Source organism: Diadema antillarum, unplaced genomic scaffold (assembly GCF_040938485.1).
Source record: "Diadema antillarum isolate AM-2024a unplaced genomic scaffold, OU_Dant_1.0 scf00000207, whole genome shotgun sequence".
NCBI lineage: Eukaryota > Metazoa > Echinodermata > Echinoidea > Diadematoida > Diadematidae > Diadema > Diadema antillarum.
In genome coordinates, this window is record NW_027271096.1 from 477,408 (window position 1) to 497,110 (window position 19,703).

The following is a 19,703-nucleotide window of genomic DNA, read 5'->3' on the forward strand; positions in this document are numbered from 1 at the left end:
ATGTCACACACTACTGACATTTAACCAGTGACAGTATAAATTCATATGGACAAAACTAGCTAGACAATTTTAGAATCTACAGTACTTCATGGTATTTAAACCAAACAAAGTAACAAAATGCTTTGAGGCTTTCTTTTTTTGTGCTGGTATCACAAAGCACAAAGTGCACAAAAACTTCCGCGTTTATGGTATCACAGCAGGAAAGGCAAACAGGAGGACAGGTTGCAGGTACCGACCTGTTTTTGCATAGCAATGTTCTCTTCCTCCAGCTCACTGTAGTCTCGCAAGAGGCGCTTCTCCCTGAACTTGATCTCCCGCAGCTCCTCCTTCAGCTCCTTGCGCTCCTTCTCGTGTTGCTCCACGGAGGAGACTATGTCGTGGTGCCGTGAGTGCAGCCGCTCGTTCTCCACGCGCAGCCGGCTCACCTCCTGCCGCATGTGGCGGCCCTCGCTCTCCAGTTCGGCCAGGCGCTCCGTGAGGTCCCGCTCCCTGGTGGCGCTCTCCTGGAGCAGGTTCTGCTCGTGGTGAACCTCCTGCTCCGTGTAGCGTTTCTGCCATTGTGCTTGAGACTCCAGAGCCTGTACAGGAAAATATGCAAACAGTCCTTGGCTGTTAAATTCTACAAATGTGACTCTGCACCTAAAAACAAACAAAAAGTCGCCAGACATGAATTTTTAGTTGAGACCATATTCTGAAAGAGCAGACTTTAAGCTTTAAAATGATGTATAACTCAAATCAAATGGACTCTCCTAACCTATCTAAATATTGGAAAGAAAGCACAAACTCAGGAATAGTGTGAACTGAGAAAAGAGGCTCTGAAGCACAGTGTCTATTCAAGCGCTTAATCTTTACCAAACCGTGCTGGCTGTGCAATGAATGGGACAAAAAACAGGAAGTAAACCACCAGAGTAACAACAATGAAGGGATTATCAGATTAAATTGAAATTAAGCATGCCTCATTAACACATTCTGTCCATAATCAATGCCAACTTTTGAAGCAGTAGTACTATCCTTTCAAAAGTTATTAGAGTTGAAAGTGAAGAGTGTGGACAAGGTTTTTCAGAACTGAAAAAGGGATTCTAAAGACACACATAATCACACTATTCTACCAAAAATGTTCGAGATAAACTGCTAAAAAACACACTTTCCTGCCCGTTTTATGATACCAAATTTTAGCATAATGTAAAAGAAGACCCGCTCTTTCAGAAAATATGAAAAAGTCAAGTTCGGCTAGGTTGACCCATTTCACTTATTTTCAGTCCTCACGCAAAATCAGTGTGTGCGACTTTATGTTCGTTTTGAGGTGCACGGTCACAAAAGGTCTCAGATTTGATGTACGTAATGACCTACTGTAAAACGAGGAATTTTCGCGTGCACTTTAATTTCGCGAATTTTGCGAGCGCCAAAATTCGCGAAATTAAAATGCACGTGAAAGCTTTTGTCTACATTACATGCATTGAATTTCAGTAGCAATTTGCGAAAATTTCATGCCACGAAAAAGGCTGTCGGCTCCAATTCGCGAAAATTTCATGCCGCGAATATATCATGTTTTACAGTATTTGCAGGGTGCTACAAAAGCACTTGCCCGATTGCCCGGGGCAAGTCAAAGTCAAAGTCGGGCAAGTGTTTTGGAACAATTACAAAAAAGGCTTGCCTGAATTGGGCAAGAAAAAAGTTATGAAGCCATCTTTTTTTCACTTCCCAACTACAAACCCATGAAGTCAACCACATAGAAGCCCAAAGAAAATGACTCTTTAAGTGATGCAATGCACTTATTAAATTTCATTTTAGCTACTTTCCAACACTTGTATGTGAAGAAACCCGGATGCAGTGCAACAAAAACCCTTGATTGAACCAAGTTTGTTACTCCAATGTGCTAATGCATGCGAATCAATGTGTGATGTTTACTCAAATGATTGTGTGTTACTGAGCCCTTAAATTACTAGAGATTTTCTATATAATTTTCTTATAAATACATTTTTGTACTTTCTTTTCGGGCAAGTAAAATTCGTGTTCGGGCAAGTATTTTGTAAAAATTTGAAAATCTGCTTACCCGACTGGGCAAGTGGTAAAAGACAGTTACGTAGCACCCTGAATGGGTTGTAGTTTTTCAATCTTTTTTTATATACTTTTTACACATGTATCTAAATAGCAAAAAAAAAATACAATGTGTATGGACATACATGTAAATGTTACAAAGTTCTGAAATGCACTGAAGACACAATGACATAATCAGGTTTTCATGACAACGAATATTCAAGTTTGTACATTATTGTTTTATGCATACAATGTGTGTGTATACATCTTCAACACTTAATTTTTCTTTCAATACTGTACTTCTTTTTTTTTACACACACCTTCTGCCCATCAATCTACATGTTGTACATGTAGTATGGATGTCTCTACAAGGCTTCTACAAATTTAACAGAAAAGGCCAAGTCATCACAAGATAATAAACTTCAGCACAATTCTTCTGGACCCCTAATGAACACATGTAGGCAATGATGATTCAGTGTGGGAGAGAGGGAAAAAAATGAAAAAGAGACAAGACAATCAACTTGTAATAGACTGCCCGAGGTCTAAATTCCGAGATCAGCTACATGGTGCCGGTATGTTATTGACTTCCACCTCAAGTGTAATACACAAATGGGGCCCATGAGAGTGGTCACAGTGTACTTTAATGAATTGCAGGCATCCCATTTGAGCCTTTTCTACATGGATACCCTGTAGTTTAGGTCCTTCACAAGTTCTATTGTAGCATTGATTCAAATATTCACATAACAAATTCAATCTTCTATCATACACATGGGGTATCACATCATAGTGCTTGCTTATTTTCAATGCATAACACTATGAACATTGTCTATGATTCACTCCTGATACTTTAAATATAATATCATGAACAAATTTGCACTGCACCTTTTTTTTATGATGGAATCAGATACGTCGCGAGACGAAAAAAAAGAATTGTGAATCATTACGGCTGATTTCCAAAATAAAGCATTGTCGTTTAAAGACATGTAGATGAAGCACCTCGAGGCACATGACACGTATCTATTTGACTGTGCCTGAAGGAGAACATTTGCAGAGCACACAGGCACTGAAATAAGCAGAGCATATCAATGAATACTTGACAGCACTCAGACAGATTTTAACATGATGAACGCACACATAAAGTGAAGTCAACATGTCCTCAAGCGTAGCATCGATTGGGGATGTGTGACAAAGCTATCATGGTTACATGACTCAGCAATTGTGACATCAATTTTATTACAAATTTGATCTGTATGCCAAAAAAAACCCCTCAAATTCCTTGTTTTTTGTTAAGTATTAGAGAATCAACTAGTTATGATATCAAATATAAAATACATAACACATATTTTGGCAGCACTGTTAAAAGGTAAAGACAAAAAAAAAAGTCTTTAGAGTATTTTTGAAACATTTCGTACATGTACAGTTGTAGGTACAGGAAAACTCCAATTAGATTATATGAAGGTGTCACAGTAAGTGGCCACTAATCGTGTTTCAATACTAGTTGATTTTCTCATATCCCTCGAAGGTCGTAACTTTGATACACATAGTCTTTAATCTTAACTTCAAAATTTTCACATACCGTTCTTTCACTGCTTCAGCACAATACTAATCTCTCTTTGCGGTAAAACTTCAACATACATAATTATTGTTGTACATTACATCTGTACACTGTAGCTTCCAGATTAATGCCTCTTGTACAAGTCCACAGTAATTCCTCAGTTAATTCACTAAAAGTACTGTAAAACGAGGAATGTTCGCATGCACTTTAATTTCGTAAATTTTGCGAGAGCGGAGTTTCACGAAATTAAAATGCATTCTAAAGATCTTGTCTACACTATATGGATTGTATGTTAGACGCAACTCACAAAAATTTCATGCTGCGAATAAGACCATCGGCTCCCATTTGCGAAAATTTCATGCCTCAAAAATATCGTGTTTTACAGTACATGTACAATGATTGTAAAACAGGTATACTACGCAAATATCTACAGTAAATGAAACACACAGTATACAATTGGTAAGAGTACATTCTTGTGAACATTAGAAGGCGTGAGGTATGTTGTTATCGATCACTTCCATCTTGAGGATTATTACACACAATGTACAATTCATACTGTACATCTGTAAGACTGTAACTGCACAGAAATTAATTCTACAGAGCTGGAAGTACAACTGTATAGTAACAGATACATTGTAAAGACTACAGTGTATAATTTATAAAAGCTTATGCAACAGCCGACTCTATACTGGTACAAATACCGGAACAGCCATGCAGACCGGAATACATCTCTCATAATAGCTCTTGAAGTAAAAAAACTGTGTCAGCACAGCATGGTATGCCCTATTAGTGCTAACTGGGTTTTTCTACCAGCATTATGCATACATGTGCAGATGCGAGGGTGGCATACATCTCACAATATACCGATGTGGGCAGGTAACCATGCTGGTAGGACATCAAATAACCAGCATACCAGGGCAAGCATCGATTCTGCACACTTCACCACTGACCTGCAACATACTAGTACACTGTAATCACCAGCTCTGTGCCAGCTTGAACAGCACCTGCACTATGCACATGAACAATGTTTTTGCTCGTTCCCTGCATCAGACATTTTAGTCGAGGAAAAATCCTGGAAGAACCCATGTACTTTACAGTATGAGTGATTGGGTTGTGTTTTAGATGTATGCCATGACATGTCGTTGGTGGTTTCTCAGATGGCTGCAATGGAGTTGCCTGTAAATTGGTTGTGTTCTACATAATTGTAGATAACTTTTCTGAAGAGTGCCTACACGTATAATCACATTCCCCAGAGCCTGCAAAGGTTGGAAATGCATGCACATGAATGCCACATCTTTGCATGAAATGAAATAATTAAATCACCGACTTGTATGTTACACAGTCAGAGATTCATAGCTTGATGGGAACAAAGGCAAAGAATCCATAGCGTGCGGTCACATTTTCAAAATGAAACAAAAAGTTATTTTTTACAAGTGCTATTGTAAATGGCATATCCTTAAAGGCATGATAGTGCACTTGATAAAATCATGTCTGCAGCAATAAGCAACATTTGTCTGACACACAACATAACAAACTGAAGTTAATGAAATGTCTATAGTTAAAAAAAAAAGGCTGACTTGTTTCTTTGTGCAAATTTCATATTGTTTTTATCCATGATAGATCACATTGGGAAGCATAGTGTATTGTAATTTGTATGTGTAAATATAAGCTTGAGGTCATCTCCATCAAATGTATGCAATGTATGATAAAATCTTGGAATACCTGATGCAGATGTGGCCTAAAATGAATTCACACCAAACACTCTGATTATCTGAATGTGACATAGTCAAAACTTTTAGTCCATGAAAACATCATAATATAGGGAGTTCATAAAGTTTCTTTTCAGCGTAATGACGAGAGAAGAAGACAATGTTGTCCAGTGCAACATTGAGTTCAAGATAAGCTTTGTTTCTCTGTTTGGCCCACAGGCATACGTACACACAGTTTACTGTGGAACGCACTACAGACTGAAAAGACTTGCAAAATTGCAATTCCACATATCAATGTACCGAGAAAGCATGGACAGACTTTAAGGTCAATGGCGGTGAAGAACTTTTACAGCATGCACCATACACACACTGGAAAGACATCAAGTGTGGCTCGATACCCTAATATTGGCTGTGATAGGTCTGCTGCAAATTATGCTGATTTCCGAGCAAGCGCCCAACAATTTCCTCTCACAGGGGTGAGGTAAGATTTGCTACATGTACATTCTTGTACCTGTATAGTAGGTATAACCACCTCCCTGGTATAACACAGCACAGTTTGTATAGAATTGCTTTTGATAGAAAGACAGAAAGGGTTTTTGACATTTTGGCAGGTCACAAACTAAATATGTTCTAAATTTTTATGTTTATTCATGTTACTCAACTGTACTAGTATTTTGCATAATGGATATCTTGCAAACAAGTCATACCATCTCCAAAAGATAAAACATGTTGCTGGAATGTTACACAGTATTTTCAAGAGATGCTATATAAAATAAAGGTTGACTTGGCCTATCAGATAGAAGATTGTTTGAACCAGTCAAAAAAAGAAAGAAAGAAAATTTAAGTGACACACTAATATGCCAGAGAAAGACACACATACACACACACACACACACACACACACACACACACACAAAATAAATAAATAAATTGGCCTTATGATAAAATCTCAAAAGTCTTCAACAGCTTTAAAATATCTTGCTCTTGAATAAATACAAATGTATAATAGACACCATTTAAAATGAACAATGTTTTAATGTTATGAGTTGTTTTCCTTTGCTCTGGTGGATTCTACAAAGGCCAACTGCATGCGTCAGAACAAGATAATAAAGTATAATAGATGAGCTCAACATACATGGCCTTTTTTACGATCAGTGGTGTAACTTTTGTACTCGGAGGGTCAAAATTTCAAACAAAATATTTTTTCATTATTCTGTTTGATTCCTGTTGGAAAGTATTCAAATTTTTGAAAAAATAACATTTCAGACCTTAAAGCTGAAGAGTTATTGGTGTAATTTAAGGAAAACCCTGGCACCTGAAGTAAATTTAAGCAAAATTTTGTTTTCATGAATTGCACCACAATGACAAAACTCTGTAGTCAAACTTCACCATGCAAAGTTTATATGGTTAACAACAATATATAGTTTGTGAATCAAAACTACTTGGGGGTTGAATATAAAGTGAATTTAAAAAAAAATACATGAGATTTATAAATTTTTGGTAAAAACACCAATTGACGTGCAATTTTTAAGATTTTAACTATTTATTGGAGGGCAAGCCAGGTCAAACTCTATACTATAACAAGTCTTTAAGAAGGGCTACCTTCCTATGTAGGTTAAATGAAATTCCAATCATTTCTTTAAATCTTGGATTTTTCACACATGGATGTTTCGGAGGTGACAGTTAACATAATAGAATGTTTCGGAGGTGACATTAATATTAACACTCAGTTTTTTGTAGAATAAGTGACAATAACACAAAACTTCTTCTTTTTGTCAATGTTTTTGATAATTATAACTCGAGAACAAGAAATTAACTCCTGTTTCAAGCAGATAAACCACACCGAACAAGTGTTTTTTTACACTTCATTAATTAGCACGGGTACCGGTAGTTTGCCATCCATTTGGACGAAGGTTGTAAGCTAAATATTGTAATCTGAAGAAACATGGCGTTCCATTTTCTACCTTAAATTGAGATAAGGGTGTGAGATCATTTTAGTAATGTTTCTTTGCTCTCAGAACATTTTATTCCACAACACCAGGGAAGAATAACTTTGTTTCGGAGGTGACATTCAATGTTAACATTGTGTTGAAATATTCATTTACAGTAAGAATATGACGGACATAAGCTAGATATTGTAACCTGAAGAAACATGACATTCCATTTTCTATCTTAAACTGAAATGAGGGTGTAAGATCATTTTAGTAATGTTTCTTTGCTCTCAGAACATTTTATTCCACAACACCAGGGAAGAATAACTTTGTTTCGGAGGTGACATTCAATGTTAACATTGTGTTCAAGTATTCATATAGTATGTCCCCCCCCCCTTAAAAAAAAAATACAATTAGACTTTTTCATTGATAGCACCAAATATGATTAAATCAGCTAATATCTACTTTGGGGTCTTAAATCATAACATCTTAGCTCTATTTTGCAGAAAGCCCCAGTCAATTTGGTTAAGTGGTCTCAAAGAAATGTGGAATGTTATAAAGGATGTCAGGAGTCTGATTCTTCCAAGTTTAGCACTTGGATGCTCTTGGAACTGCATATTAATGTGTAAACACAATATACAGAACTTGGAGGGAAGGGATTCCTAACATGCTCTACAAAAATCCTCATTTCTCTTTGACCTCTGAAGCAAATTGAATGGGGTTTTCTGTAAGGTGTGGGCAATGAGTTATAGTTTCAATCCCTCAAATTGTATGATTGATTCACTATCTTTAAAGTTATCGTTGCGGAGGGTACCATTGTAATTTTTTGGTGGGGACATAGGTTATGAATGCCAAAAGCAAAAATTCTTATTTGACTTGTATTATGTTTTTGTTTGCACATAGTATTATAAATAGATTAATTCAAGGATGTTCATGAATTCTTCATCATTCTTGATAGCCACCATACAAATGTTATGATACTGGTGAAAGGTGTTTGGTTCATCTGGGATAAATTTTCTATATACCAGATTCATTTAAACTGTTGACATTACTAAAATATATTTTATGTATCTTCTGAATTGCTTGAAAATTACCTGCAAATCATATATATTAGTCACTTTTGAGAGTAAAAAGTATAAGATAAGAAAAAAAATCATTTTATTGTTTTGGAGGTGACACAACACAGAGACAACCCAACTTCTCAGGTGTTAACTAATAATATATTGTGAACATTCATGTCTTTCCTCATGGCTTTAATTTTCAAATATAAGCTCTTTCTTTCAGTTCTTACTTGTTATTTTGTTTAGTTATTCTCTTTCATGATAGTGGATACCAGCTCATATTTTGTTTTAGATTGTAATTCATACTAATCTTTAGCAAGTTTTTACAGTTTGGTTAAGACAACAATTTGTGTTTCCCAGCTGAAGAGAGCAGCATAATGCTTTTGTGTGAACTTATGGGGATTTTTTTTTTTTTGTTCAGTAATTTTCCCCATCAACTTCACAGAAGGTCCCGGACACAAACTGGTCTCAAATAACCCTATAAGGGACCGAAAAAGGACAAGTTCACCTCAATAGACACGAGGGTTGAGTAAATACAGCAATATTAGTAAAACACATCAGTGAGAGTTTGAGGAAAATAAGGCAATCCGTTCCAGAGTTATGGATTTTTGAAGTTTCTGCTCATTCAAAGCTGAATGAGAAGACTTCTATAGCTTGTGATGTCACACGTGTACAAGGATATAGAGAAAGTATCAAGAAAATTCAACATATTTTCACTTTTCTTGCATGACAAAAGAATACTTGACTTCTCTCTTTTGGAAGGCAGGGTGAATAATATTGCCCTAACATACATCAGTAGCAAGTTGAAGAAATGTGCACTTTTTTCAAAAAGTAAAGTTTTGTGAAATTCACTTATATTTTCTTTATATCGTTGTATGCATGTGACATCATACACTGTCGTAGTTGTCTCATCCAGCAGTGATTGCATAGATACCGGTACTTAAAAAAGCCCATAACTTTTGAATGGCTTGTCCAATTTCCCAAACTTTCAATGATGTGTTCTACTAATGTTGTTGCATTTACTCAATCCACATGTATATGAAGGTGGACTTGTCCTTTAAGAAACCATTTTCTTTTCCTTGAAATTCCAGTACTTAAAGCCAAATTCTAAGATAAAACATAATAACAAAACAAGGTAAACACGTCATCAAAATTATATTGAGATAGAACTACAAATCTTGTTTTTGGATCTTTCCCTTTCCAGTCCTGGTGACTTGTTCCTCTGTTCACTTTAGTTGTCAGATAATTTCAATAATCTTAAAAAATACAATGTCATAAACTGTTGGCTCAACTTGGAAAATGTAATAATTATTGTCATATTTTATTTTAAAAAATCATATAATTTTGTTTATGATTACCACGTTGTACATGGAAAAACAACAACTAAGAATTCAAGAGCAAGTTGTGCACCAGCTATAGGCATGTGGCCTTTTTATGGAGTTTGATTATTTTATGATTTTTTTAAGATTGTGGACTAGGGCATGCATGAACTGCCACATGTATCACTTTGGTATCAAGGGAATTCTGGTGAGCTACATGTAGGTATACAAAAGTCACTTCTATTGTGATGATTTTGTAGATATTAAATGTATTTGAAAATGTTGATAGATAGTGAAAAGGAACTGAAGTCTTGCCTTTCACTATCACATAACAATATGGTGTTAACAAACAATGTCACCTCCGAAACACAAGAAAAAGCAACCTACACGGAAAGCTGTGATTGGTAAATCTTCACAACTAAATTGCTTAAATTGGAAATCAAGCTTCTAAGATGAAAGCATCTATATGTTTACTTAACTAAAGCAGGAGAATTGATCTTGATTACAATATTATATATACAACAGATGGGTGTATTTTGTGCATTCTCTTTGTTAAAAAAGTGAAAAAATGTAAATTTGCCCTAAAACCTACAGTATAGTAATAAAAATAAGAGTGAGAGTGTGTTAGTTGATTTCTCCACTTTGAGACTTATGTTACTAAAATAAATGAAACCATTGGTGTACATAATATGGTTTCTCTTCAATAGAAATGAGCAAAAACTCTTGTTAACAGTGTTTTGTCACCTCCGAAACAATAATTTTTAGTTTTTATTAGATCTTTTATTAATATCTAGAAAATTCTTACTTCCTGTTGCCATATTACTATTTTCATCCAAAAGAGATTCCTGTCAATTGAACAGAATCAAACAAAATTGCTTTGTCTTCGAGAAATTATCAAATATAATGCGCTTGTTGTTTCGGAGGTGACGATTGTTTCGGAGGTGACAAGTGTTAACGGAAAATTGTAAATTGCTCCGAAATGAAAACAACAGGCTGTATTTCTACTACCTTCCTTCAGAGATAATGTGAGGGGATATGTTACATTTTTGTAGATGTAATGTATAACTGATGTCAAGAATAAAAAAATCAAATACATAAATCTGTTGTCTCGGAGGTGACAGAAAAGTTAACGGAAAAGTTGCATAAATTTATAAACACTCACCAAAAAATGATAAGCTATTTGAATCAAATAATCTTTGGATCGAAGTTAAGCCAGATTGATTACTATTCTGTTTTGATGGAAATTAGCAAAGTTGAATTTTATAATTGTGAGCAAGAGCTAACTCAAAAGAGGGGTTAATTGTTAACGGAAAATGTCACCTCCGAAACATAAAGTTTGGACAATTTCAGTCTTTAAAGAAGACAAAGCAGAATCTGGTAAACATAATAGTTCTTAATGTTGGATACCTGTCTATCACCACAACAACAAAAATAATGAAAAGGAATAAACAATTTAATATGCTAGGTCTGACAAAAAAGCCATGTCAGAGTGCATACACCAAAAGTGTTGGATTTCAAGCATGTAAGTGCATGCCACATCTGAAAGAAAAAGAGAGGAAAGTTCATTAAGGTACCCAAGGTAGACACTGTGGGTGGTAAGTTTATGAGAAAAAATAATGCATATCCGTCAGTGTATAAGAAAGTTATACACCAATTAGTGCCAAAACCGTGTTTTATACCACTGATTGTAAAAATGGCCACATAGACTACGTGTACTTTTTCCACAAGGAGTACAGCAAAGGCAAGTCCTCAAATTAACAAAGTTAAAATTTGAGCAAGCATCAACATTTTATCTTTAAGGCATAAAGGGCAATCAAAAACATTTACATGTACACACTATGCAAGTACATACAATCTTCTCAGAGTAATGATCCGAGGAGAGCTTGTTATCATAGACAGGATGTATCAATAAGGCTATCAAAAGCTCCTTAGCATCCCACACACACTGCACTGAAGAATGAAAACAACGCTTGGTACAATATATATTTGCTTTGAAACACCATGTCCATATTGTAAAATAACAGGCAAACTTGCCATCATATCAGTAATCAGAACAAGGTCAAATAAATTTTCTCCCATATCTTGCCTTCTTTTTTTTCTCAATACTTCAGGGCAAACAGCTTCAGTGCCGATATTAACCAGTTAAAAGAAGAAAAAGCTCTATCTGTTGAGACAGACAGGAGATACTTATCACTGAAAAGTAGCAGGAAGTCCAGTGGCTCAATGATTACCGGATTATCTCAAACTGTCAGAACAGGAAAGAATTATAAGGTCAAAGACATCTAATGTGTACACCACCACAATATTGTTTTTGTTGATATGCACATGTCCATTTACATAGGTATAGTATGCACCTGTATGCAGGGTGGTCCTAAACTTGAAATTTGAGCATACTGCAAGGTCAGAATCTGGGAATGTGGCAGAAATTGTATGTGCGCCGAGCACGTAATACGCAATATTTCGCAGTTTATCTCTTTTTGTGCTGCTTGCATTCAATGTTCTCTCTCATGTTTTGCACAAGTACTGTAAAAGTGGAAATTTTCGCGGTGTTGAAATTTTCACGCATTTCGCGCAATCAGAAACTAGCGCGAAAATAAAAGCACACGAATATTTCTGCTTGCCATATGTTCCTGTAGTTGATGTCTAGATACCGCGGAATTAAAAACACGCGAAACTCTTCTTATCCGGCCGAACGCGAAAATTTAGTCGCGCGAAAATATCAACTTTTACAGTACCATGTAGTTTGATGTTTCTTTGTTTTGCACATGTTTGAATACACTTCATTTTGAGCTTGTTGCAAATTCTTGAGGATGTTGCAAAGCATGTTGCTGGCTTTTGAGGATGTTGCACAAGAATTTGAGCATGTTGCAGCGACATGCTGAAACCCCTCGTGGACCATGCATATGTGAATGTATGCAGCATTGCCACTGACCTTGAGATCTAAGGGTGCGTTCGAGCGCTCTAAAGCGAACCAAAGCGTACCGTACCGAACTGTGCCAGATTTGAAGCGTTCGAAAGCTCTGTTGAGAAAGCGTACCTCACAAGTTATTTTTAGAAAAGGCCACGCATTTTTGTAGCAAGAATGTCATCCACCTGGCGCTTGAACAGTTTACAGCTGTCCCGAACAAAGAGAATGATGTCTTTGCATTGTGACGTATGCGCATGATACGCGCAATACTTTACAGCGAACTTTTGGTACGCTTTCGGCACGCTTTTGGAGCACATCGGGAAGTGGTCCTCTTTTGGCTCAGTACAGTACGGTACGGTACACTTTATGAGCGTTCGAGCGCTCCTCTGGCGCGGGTACGGTACGGTACAGTTCGCTTGGATTTAGGAGAGCGCTCGAACATACCCTAAAAAGCACTGTGTGTCAATGCATACCTAATTCGCCAAGGAGCTTACAAAATTCAGATCATACCCCTCTTACAAGAGATCCCAAAGGATGGGATGTATTGGTCTCAGAGATATTTTTACCACAAAAATGTAGCATTAATGATAACATAACCCATTTAATATAACTTGAGAGGTAGCTGATAATCAGTATTGACCTACAGTACTGTACATTGTACTAATCATCAGCAATATTTAATGTTACTACAAAAAAAAACACCCACACACATTATTGCAAGCTGGACAAACACATTGTGAAAATTGTAAACACTTACACAAGTTTATCACAGATCAATACATGCAGGCGCAGCGGAGCACCCCAATCTGCCTCTCATTATCTGCCCATTCTATTTGAATTCGCAATGGACTACGGTCACTGAAAGTCACAATCTTTACAGTCAAGTTTCATCACTCTGCATGGGAGTTATGAAGTGATTCTTTCCAATCCATCTAAGTTTTCAATGAACTTGATATCCATGAAAAATCATATTAAATTTGATGAAATTAAACATGAGATCGGTTACTACATGTATTTTTTTTTTTAACTGTGCCCTGGCCGACATTTGATAATCATGAAATCTGGTATATGATGATGGTCCAATCCATATATGGAGGTAGAAATTTTCGTTTGGGCCATGGTGCAGTTTTGGAGATATTAGTACTTTTCTACAGGGCTTGATATGAAAATTTTGAGTCAGCGAACTCAGAGCGAGCTTGCAAAACATTTCTATGTCATTCACAAATAGGAAAATTGTGCATGCGCAATGAAAGTCATGAAATGGAACATGAAAAGAAAGTATTAAATGCAGCACCACACGTTGTGTACGCAAGCATGGTTGAGTGCAGTTGCAGCACACTCGGTGCGCGGTTTGTACGTTTCAATGGAGGCGTCGCACAAAGTGATTATAAATGTGTGGGACTGGCCTGAACATTGTCCTTATCACTAACCAGTATTTAGCCGGGGGGGGGGGGGGGGGGGGGGTAATTGCCCTGATACGCTTTGATCATTTGATATTATTGCTAGGCCACCGAAAAAAAAAAAAAAAAATTGGAAAGGTACCTAGTTTTTACTCAGTTTTCTTCTTCAAAATATATCTTAAATCTAACTTCTTTTCCGGTGATCAAATTGTTAATATCTATGCATACAAGTATGTCTGTATGTTCATAAGAATCAATATCGAAACTTAGATTTTTCAAAAATATTTGTCTTTTGTGACTTACAGGGATGGAAAGTTGTTTACTTTTTTTGTACTGTAAAAAAACATGATGTTTACTTTATGCAATAAGGTGCCGTAGTTGATGGATTTCAGCTCGGTAATTGGGGTGTTGTGCCACGCCTGCATGTAAATGTACCAGTAATACAATTGTAGATATGCAAAACAATAATCTACATACAGTATGTATGCCTACGTACATACAAGGCAGGTACATGTACATGTACAGTTGAACCTCTCGTATCTGGACAAGTCGGGACCGGGGCTCATCCGGATAAGGGATTTGGCCGGATACGAGAGACTCAATACTTTATACATGTACATATACATACACATGTACTGATGTAGCCCATTGTAGTACCACATGAAGTAATGTGTAACTGCAACCTTTTCATTGTTACATTTGGGGATGTTAAAATGTCTGAAGGTAAGCAATTTGGAAGGAAATTTGATTTAATGTATGTTAATCATGTTTGAAGTAATATGTAATTCATGTGTGTTTGTGTAGGAGTTCTCAAGGAGTTGGGAATCCCCTTTCCTACCGTGATTATAAAAAAAAATAAAATCACGGCGAGATTGCGTCCGTATAATAGAGAGATCCGGATAAAGGGAGGCCAGATAAGAGAGGTTCAACTGTACTTTGCTTCTTGCCTTTGTCTATCACATGACTGATAGTTGATTCAAGACTCAAATAACATAAATTTCAACTCCATGACTCCTGACAAAATATGACTATCATACAATATATGCAACAAGGACCCATCAAATAGATACAGTATAAGTATCTACAAGCCTAAATCTTGGAAAAGGCATTATATTACAATGCATGTGACTACAAGAGGGGCTATGAAGCCAGTTCTTTCTACATCATGATGTACATACACCCTAGATTGTATTCCATTTATTACCCATTTAGTATTTAATGAGCATTGTGGAAAGGGAATTCTATGTAGTACCAAGATGTAATGTATACATTAAATTTCATGATTAAGGTTTGCTAAAGGTCTACAAGTATAAAGTCCTGCTACAAATAAGCCAAAATTTTTAAAAATACACTGTACAAGAACATCATGTCATGCACACATCTTTTGATATTCATCTTTTCAGGGGGTTTACTGCTCTGCTAGCCATACATCCTCCTCATTTTCCCAGTCCATTAGCATTTCAGTCGGGCAATGCCTCAATAATACATCTCACGTGCGGTAAGTAACCGTTTAAAGGGCAGTGAGTCATCATGGCTCATGCCCATCCAGAAATGCTGTCCTCAGTGCCACATGGCTTTCACTGCAAAGCTGGCATGCCCGCATGCCCACATGTATGCATACTTGTGCAGCATTTCATTTGAAATCCCTTGCCACAGGCCGGTTTATAAGCTTTACATACCTACAAGACTCACACTAGTGATACACCCAGATACCATTTCTGGCCATGGCAATCTGCACAACGTAAATGAGCCTGTCCCATTGCCATTGGTATTCAAAGTCACTGCATGAAATGACAAGAGGCTGGAAATCAAATGCCCATGGAATGAATGTTTTCCCTTCTACTAATCCATGGGTAGGGCATGGCATTGCTGCAGAGCTACAAAGTATTACACATTCCACAGTAAAAAACAGCTGCAATTGTAGCATTTGATGATTAGTTTGAATTACAAATGTTTAAATTAGATTGTAATGAGTACATGTACTGAATGCAAGAAGGAGCCTCTGTCTTTGCCTGGGTTGCTCAGCATAAAGAGTTCTCTATACAACACATTTGAAACACTAATTACACGATGTAAAACAAATACAATCTGTACATTGTATGTCCTACTCCTGGTGTCTAGTTTTTAACAACACTCCATCTTTAAAGTACTGTCAAATATTGGATTATATGGCATTAAAGACAGAGAGTGTCAGATGGGCCCATTGTGTATAAAAAATAACTTTTTTTTCTCTTGAAAATCACTGCCTTTGACAACACAATGTGTCAATAAAGTGAAATGGTAAGAACAGCACAATGCAAGATAATCATGACGAAGCTAACAGTATGTCACAGTCACACACATGGAAATTTATATACAATCATTACAATTAGAGTTAAAAACAAAAAATGATCAGCACAAATTGATAATGGTTACTATTGTTGACCCAGCAGCTGTACCCATAAGACTACAAAAAAAAAATGCAAACAGCAGATTCGTAACTTAGGCAGCCTGTAAGTTTTTAGTATCAGTACATTTGTAAATTTGTTGTTTCTTACAGATCTACACATTATGTGCATGGTTTCCATGATCCACATACATGTAGATCTGCAATACACCCATAAGCCAATATACTGCTATGGTCGACTATCATACACATATTTCTTTCTAAATTTGGAATGGGCTGTCTAGACCACAATTCCCTGGATGGAGATTTCACAACCACTACAGTGTGAAAGCAGAGCATGGAGCTGAGGGAATTACAAAGGGTGTACTTCACTTTTCTCTTGGATCAGAACCAACTCAAAGCAACCACTGAAGCAATTTGCATTCCAAAGTTGAGTTGGTTTGCCTGCTGTACCAAATGTGCACACCAAGGTACTTGGAAGGTCGGTACAATTCAAAGTGCTCATAACTAATTTGCTTTATGTACAAATAAAGTTGTACATGTAATCAACACAAATGTGTTATATTGTATATGAAGCAAAGTCTAGTACCAGGTTGTTTTCTTATCACATTTGCTGCATTGTTAATCTTGCAATGCTTAAACACACTTTATAAAGATTGAACTATTACCAGAGTAAATCTGGAAATGAAAGAAACAATCCACAAGACATTACAGGCATGAGATTGTGGATGATTAGCTGGAGGTACCCTGTGGGATTATCTACTAAATTCCATCATTTGTATTTATACAGACCTCCCAACCTTTCAGAATGAAAAATAGGGATGATTTGGCTCAAAAGTAGGAAAGAAAGAGCAGTTCCCATAGTAGTGTGCAGTAGAATTATCAAGAAAAATAGGACACTCCTATTGAAACAAGAGCTGGGAATGGTGAAAATTCAGATTCTTTCTTCCAACAAAACCTTTAAAGAGACTCTACAGTTTTTTTAACTTTACATAGTGAGTTCATGTCCTAAATACTTGCAGGCCATGCAGAATATCAACTGAATTCATTTGGCCAAGGAATATTCAACAAAACACAAGAAAGAATAAGAGACGTTAGTACAACTCTGTAGCATGGAGTGTAGATTTCTAGAACTTGTGGATACACTTGCACATTTGTACCTGTACAACTACTGTACAAATGGACAGGTAGGGCTTGACATTGGCAGTGGCCCAGGGCCACTAAAAATCGATCTGTCTACCAGCCTTTGGGCGCTTTTATGCAAGTGCCAGTCAGCACAGGTAGCGCGCAAGCCATGTAAGCTGTAGGATTTTCAGAGTGAGCTTGTGCACGCACAGGAGATTTCTGTAGAGAGCATATTATTAATGCATGGCTTGCACGCTCTCTGTGCTGAATGCTGCGGGACACTTGCAAGAAAGGTGCCCAAAGGCTGGTGGACAATGGAATTCACAAAGAAAATGAACTCAGTCATATGATGTACCTACAAAGTGATTAGTTTGCTGACAAATTCAAGTACCCACCTACTCTATCAGTGTGGAATAGTAATTTGGAATATGTATGCACAAAATCAGGTTAGCTCTGCTTTTATTTTTCTCTTTACAAATATTTGTACATTGCACTCCCATTCAGTGAACACGGTTATAACAAAGTTCCCGTCACAACGAAGTAAAAATTCAGGCTGTAACATTATCCACTCTATGTATTCTTATTGTTTATTTGTTCGGTTATAACGAAATTTTGATATAACAAAAGAAAATGTCGGTCCCGAGGACTTCATATTATAATGGGAGTCTACTGTAAAATTATGTCACACTTTAGTTGTACGTGACCGATTCATGCGTGGAGAGAGAGCCGCAGAAAAAAGCACCAAAGATTTTAAGTTGGATCAGGCCAATGGTGCGGCAGCCCTGCGTTGAGTGAACCCGCTGGCACTTGCGTTTCGGTGGGTCGCTGCACGTTGGTTGATAAAAACTCAATTTTTTGTCTAAAGCGCAGACAGAATTTTGTCTTCTTTTCATCATGGACAGTGGACATGAATGTGTAACGAAAAATCACCACGCGGACTAGCCCGACCAGAGTCCCAGACGCTGTTAGTACGCTGTGCGCGCTACTTACAGCGACTGCCACTGGGTGGGCTGTGTATAGTTACATGCAGACTTGCGATAAGTTATATAGACTATCAGATGTGAGATGGAATGAGAAGTGAAGGGACAGGGGGCCTCATGAGCATCTCGTCCCGAGGGCCTCATAACCACGGGGGAGGTGCTCATAACTAAGGAGGGATCATGAGCAAACCCCCTCATGAGCAGGGTTCCCGGACTGATTTATGATCTGTAATTTACTGTAAATTCTACATTGATATTCATTATGTTTGTTGCTGCAAATTGATCCATCGATCCATCATTACTTTGGTGAAGGGATATTTACCTCTTTCGCCATTTCGAGCTCCTGCTTGGATGACTCGTAGAGCAATTCCAAGTCTTCATATTGCTGCTTGATAGCCTGCTTCTCTTCCAAGACGACCAGTCCATATTCCGCCGCTTGAATTTTTTCCTTGCTCGCTAGCGCAAGGTCTTCTTTTAACCGGCTCACCTCCACTCGTAATTCTTCGATGGTTTCTGAACCATCATCTGAGTCCAACATGTTTGCAGGTTATAGTCCAGCTATTCCAGCAGGGAATGTGGTCAAATCAGATGGAAAATTCGCCAAAAGTTGGCAAATAGTCGAAGAGAGACATTCCTTTCTCTCCACAGCCTTTAGTTTCCGTTCCCTAGAATATCCGCCATATTACATACCTTTATACACAACACCATCCACCGGCGGAGTTTACAGGTGCAGCTAATACAGCTCCACACCGACGGCCGCGGCGGTACAGTGCGGGTATTCCGTTACTCCGTTTTGTGTAAATGTACGAGATTCATACGGCTGGCGCACGCAGAGTAAAAGGGCACCGGTGCGATGCGCGTACGTACGTCTCGGGCAACAAAGTTCTCGTACACAGTGCAGTGGCGATTGTGAGAGCTGTAATTCATTTGCACGCACGGATCAGCATACAGGGCGTGTGCGTGTATCTAGTACACGTACTGTAGATGCCAAACGCCCTCTTGAAAGAGAAATCCACCCATCGTGATGGGCGTGTCTCTTCTCGCAAATTTATAACGAAGAACTTCATTTTAAATTCATCCCTTGTTTTAAATCACCGTTTCATAAAGACAAATGTAAAATTTTCAAACTTCATTATTTTCTTATCTTCAATTTCAATTCATTTCTGCAACTTTTGTTTCAAGAATACAATAATAACGATAGAAACGAAAATACAACAGCCAGAGTCCAGAGATTTTAGTAAGATAGAAGTTTCTTAGGAAAACTATAAATTTTACAAATTCAATTAATCATT

General features: G+C 37.3%; 1 protein-coding gene across 4 annotated transcripts in view; it reads right to left on the reverse strand.

Moving 5' to 3' along the window:
• Positions 1 to 19,099, reverse strand: part of LOC139724106 (protein bicaudal D homolog 2-like) — a 53,934-nt gene extending 34,835 nt beyond the window's left edge. For all 4 annotated transcript variants that reach the window (XR_011710411.1, XM_071635307.1, XM_071635306.1 and 1 more), the window contains exons 1-2: positions 18,734 to 19,099; positions 237 to 578 (exon numbers count right to left, since the gene is read on the reverse strand). Coding sequence is in view for 3 of the 4 variants with exons in the window: in XM_071635307.1 (XP_071491408.1) it covers positions 237 to 578; positions 18,734 to 18,949 (558 nt within the window). In the remaining variant the exon portion in view is untranslated. The remainder of the gene's footprint in view (positions 1 to 236; positions 579 to 18,733) is intronic.
• Positions 19,100 to 19,703: the final 604 nt, after the last annotated feature.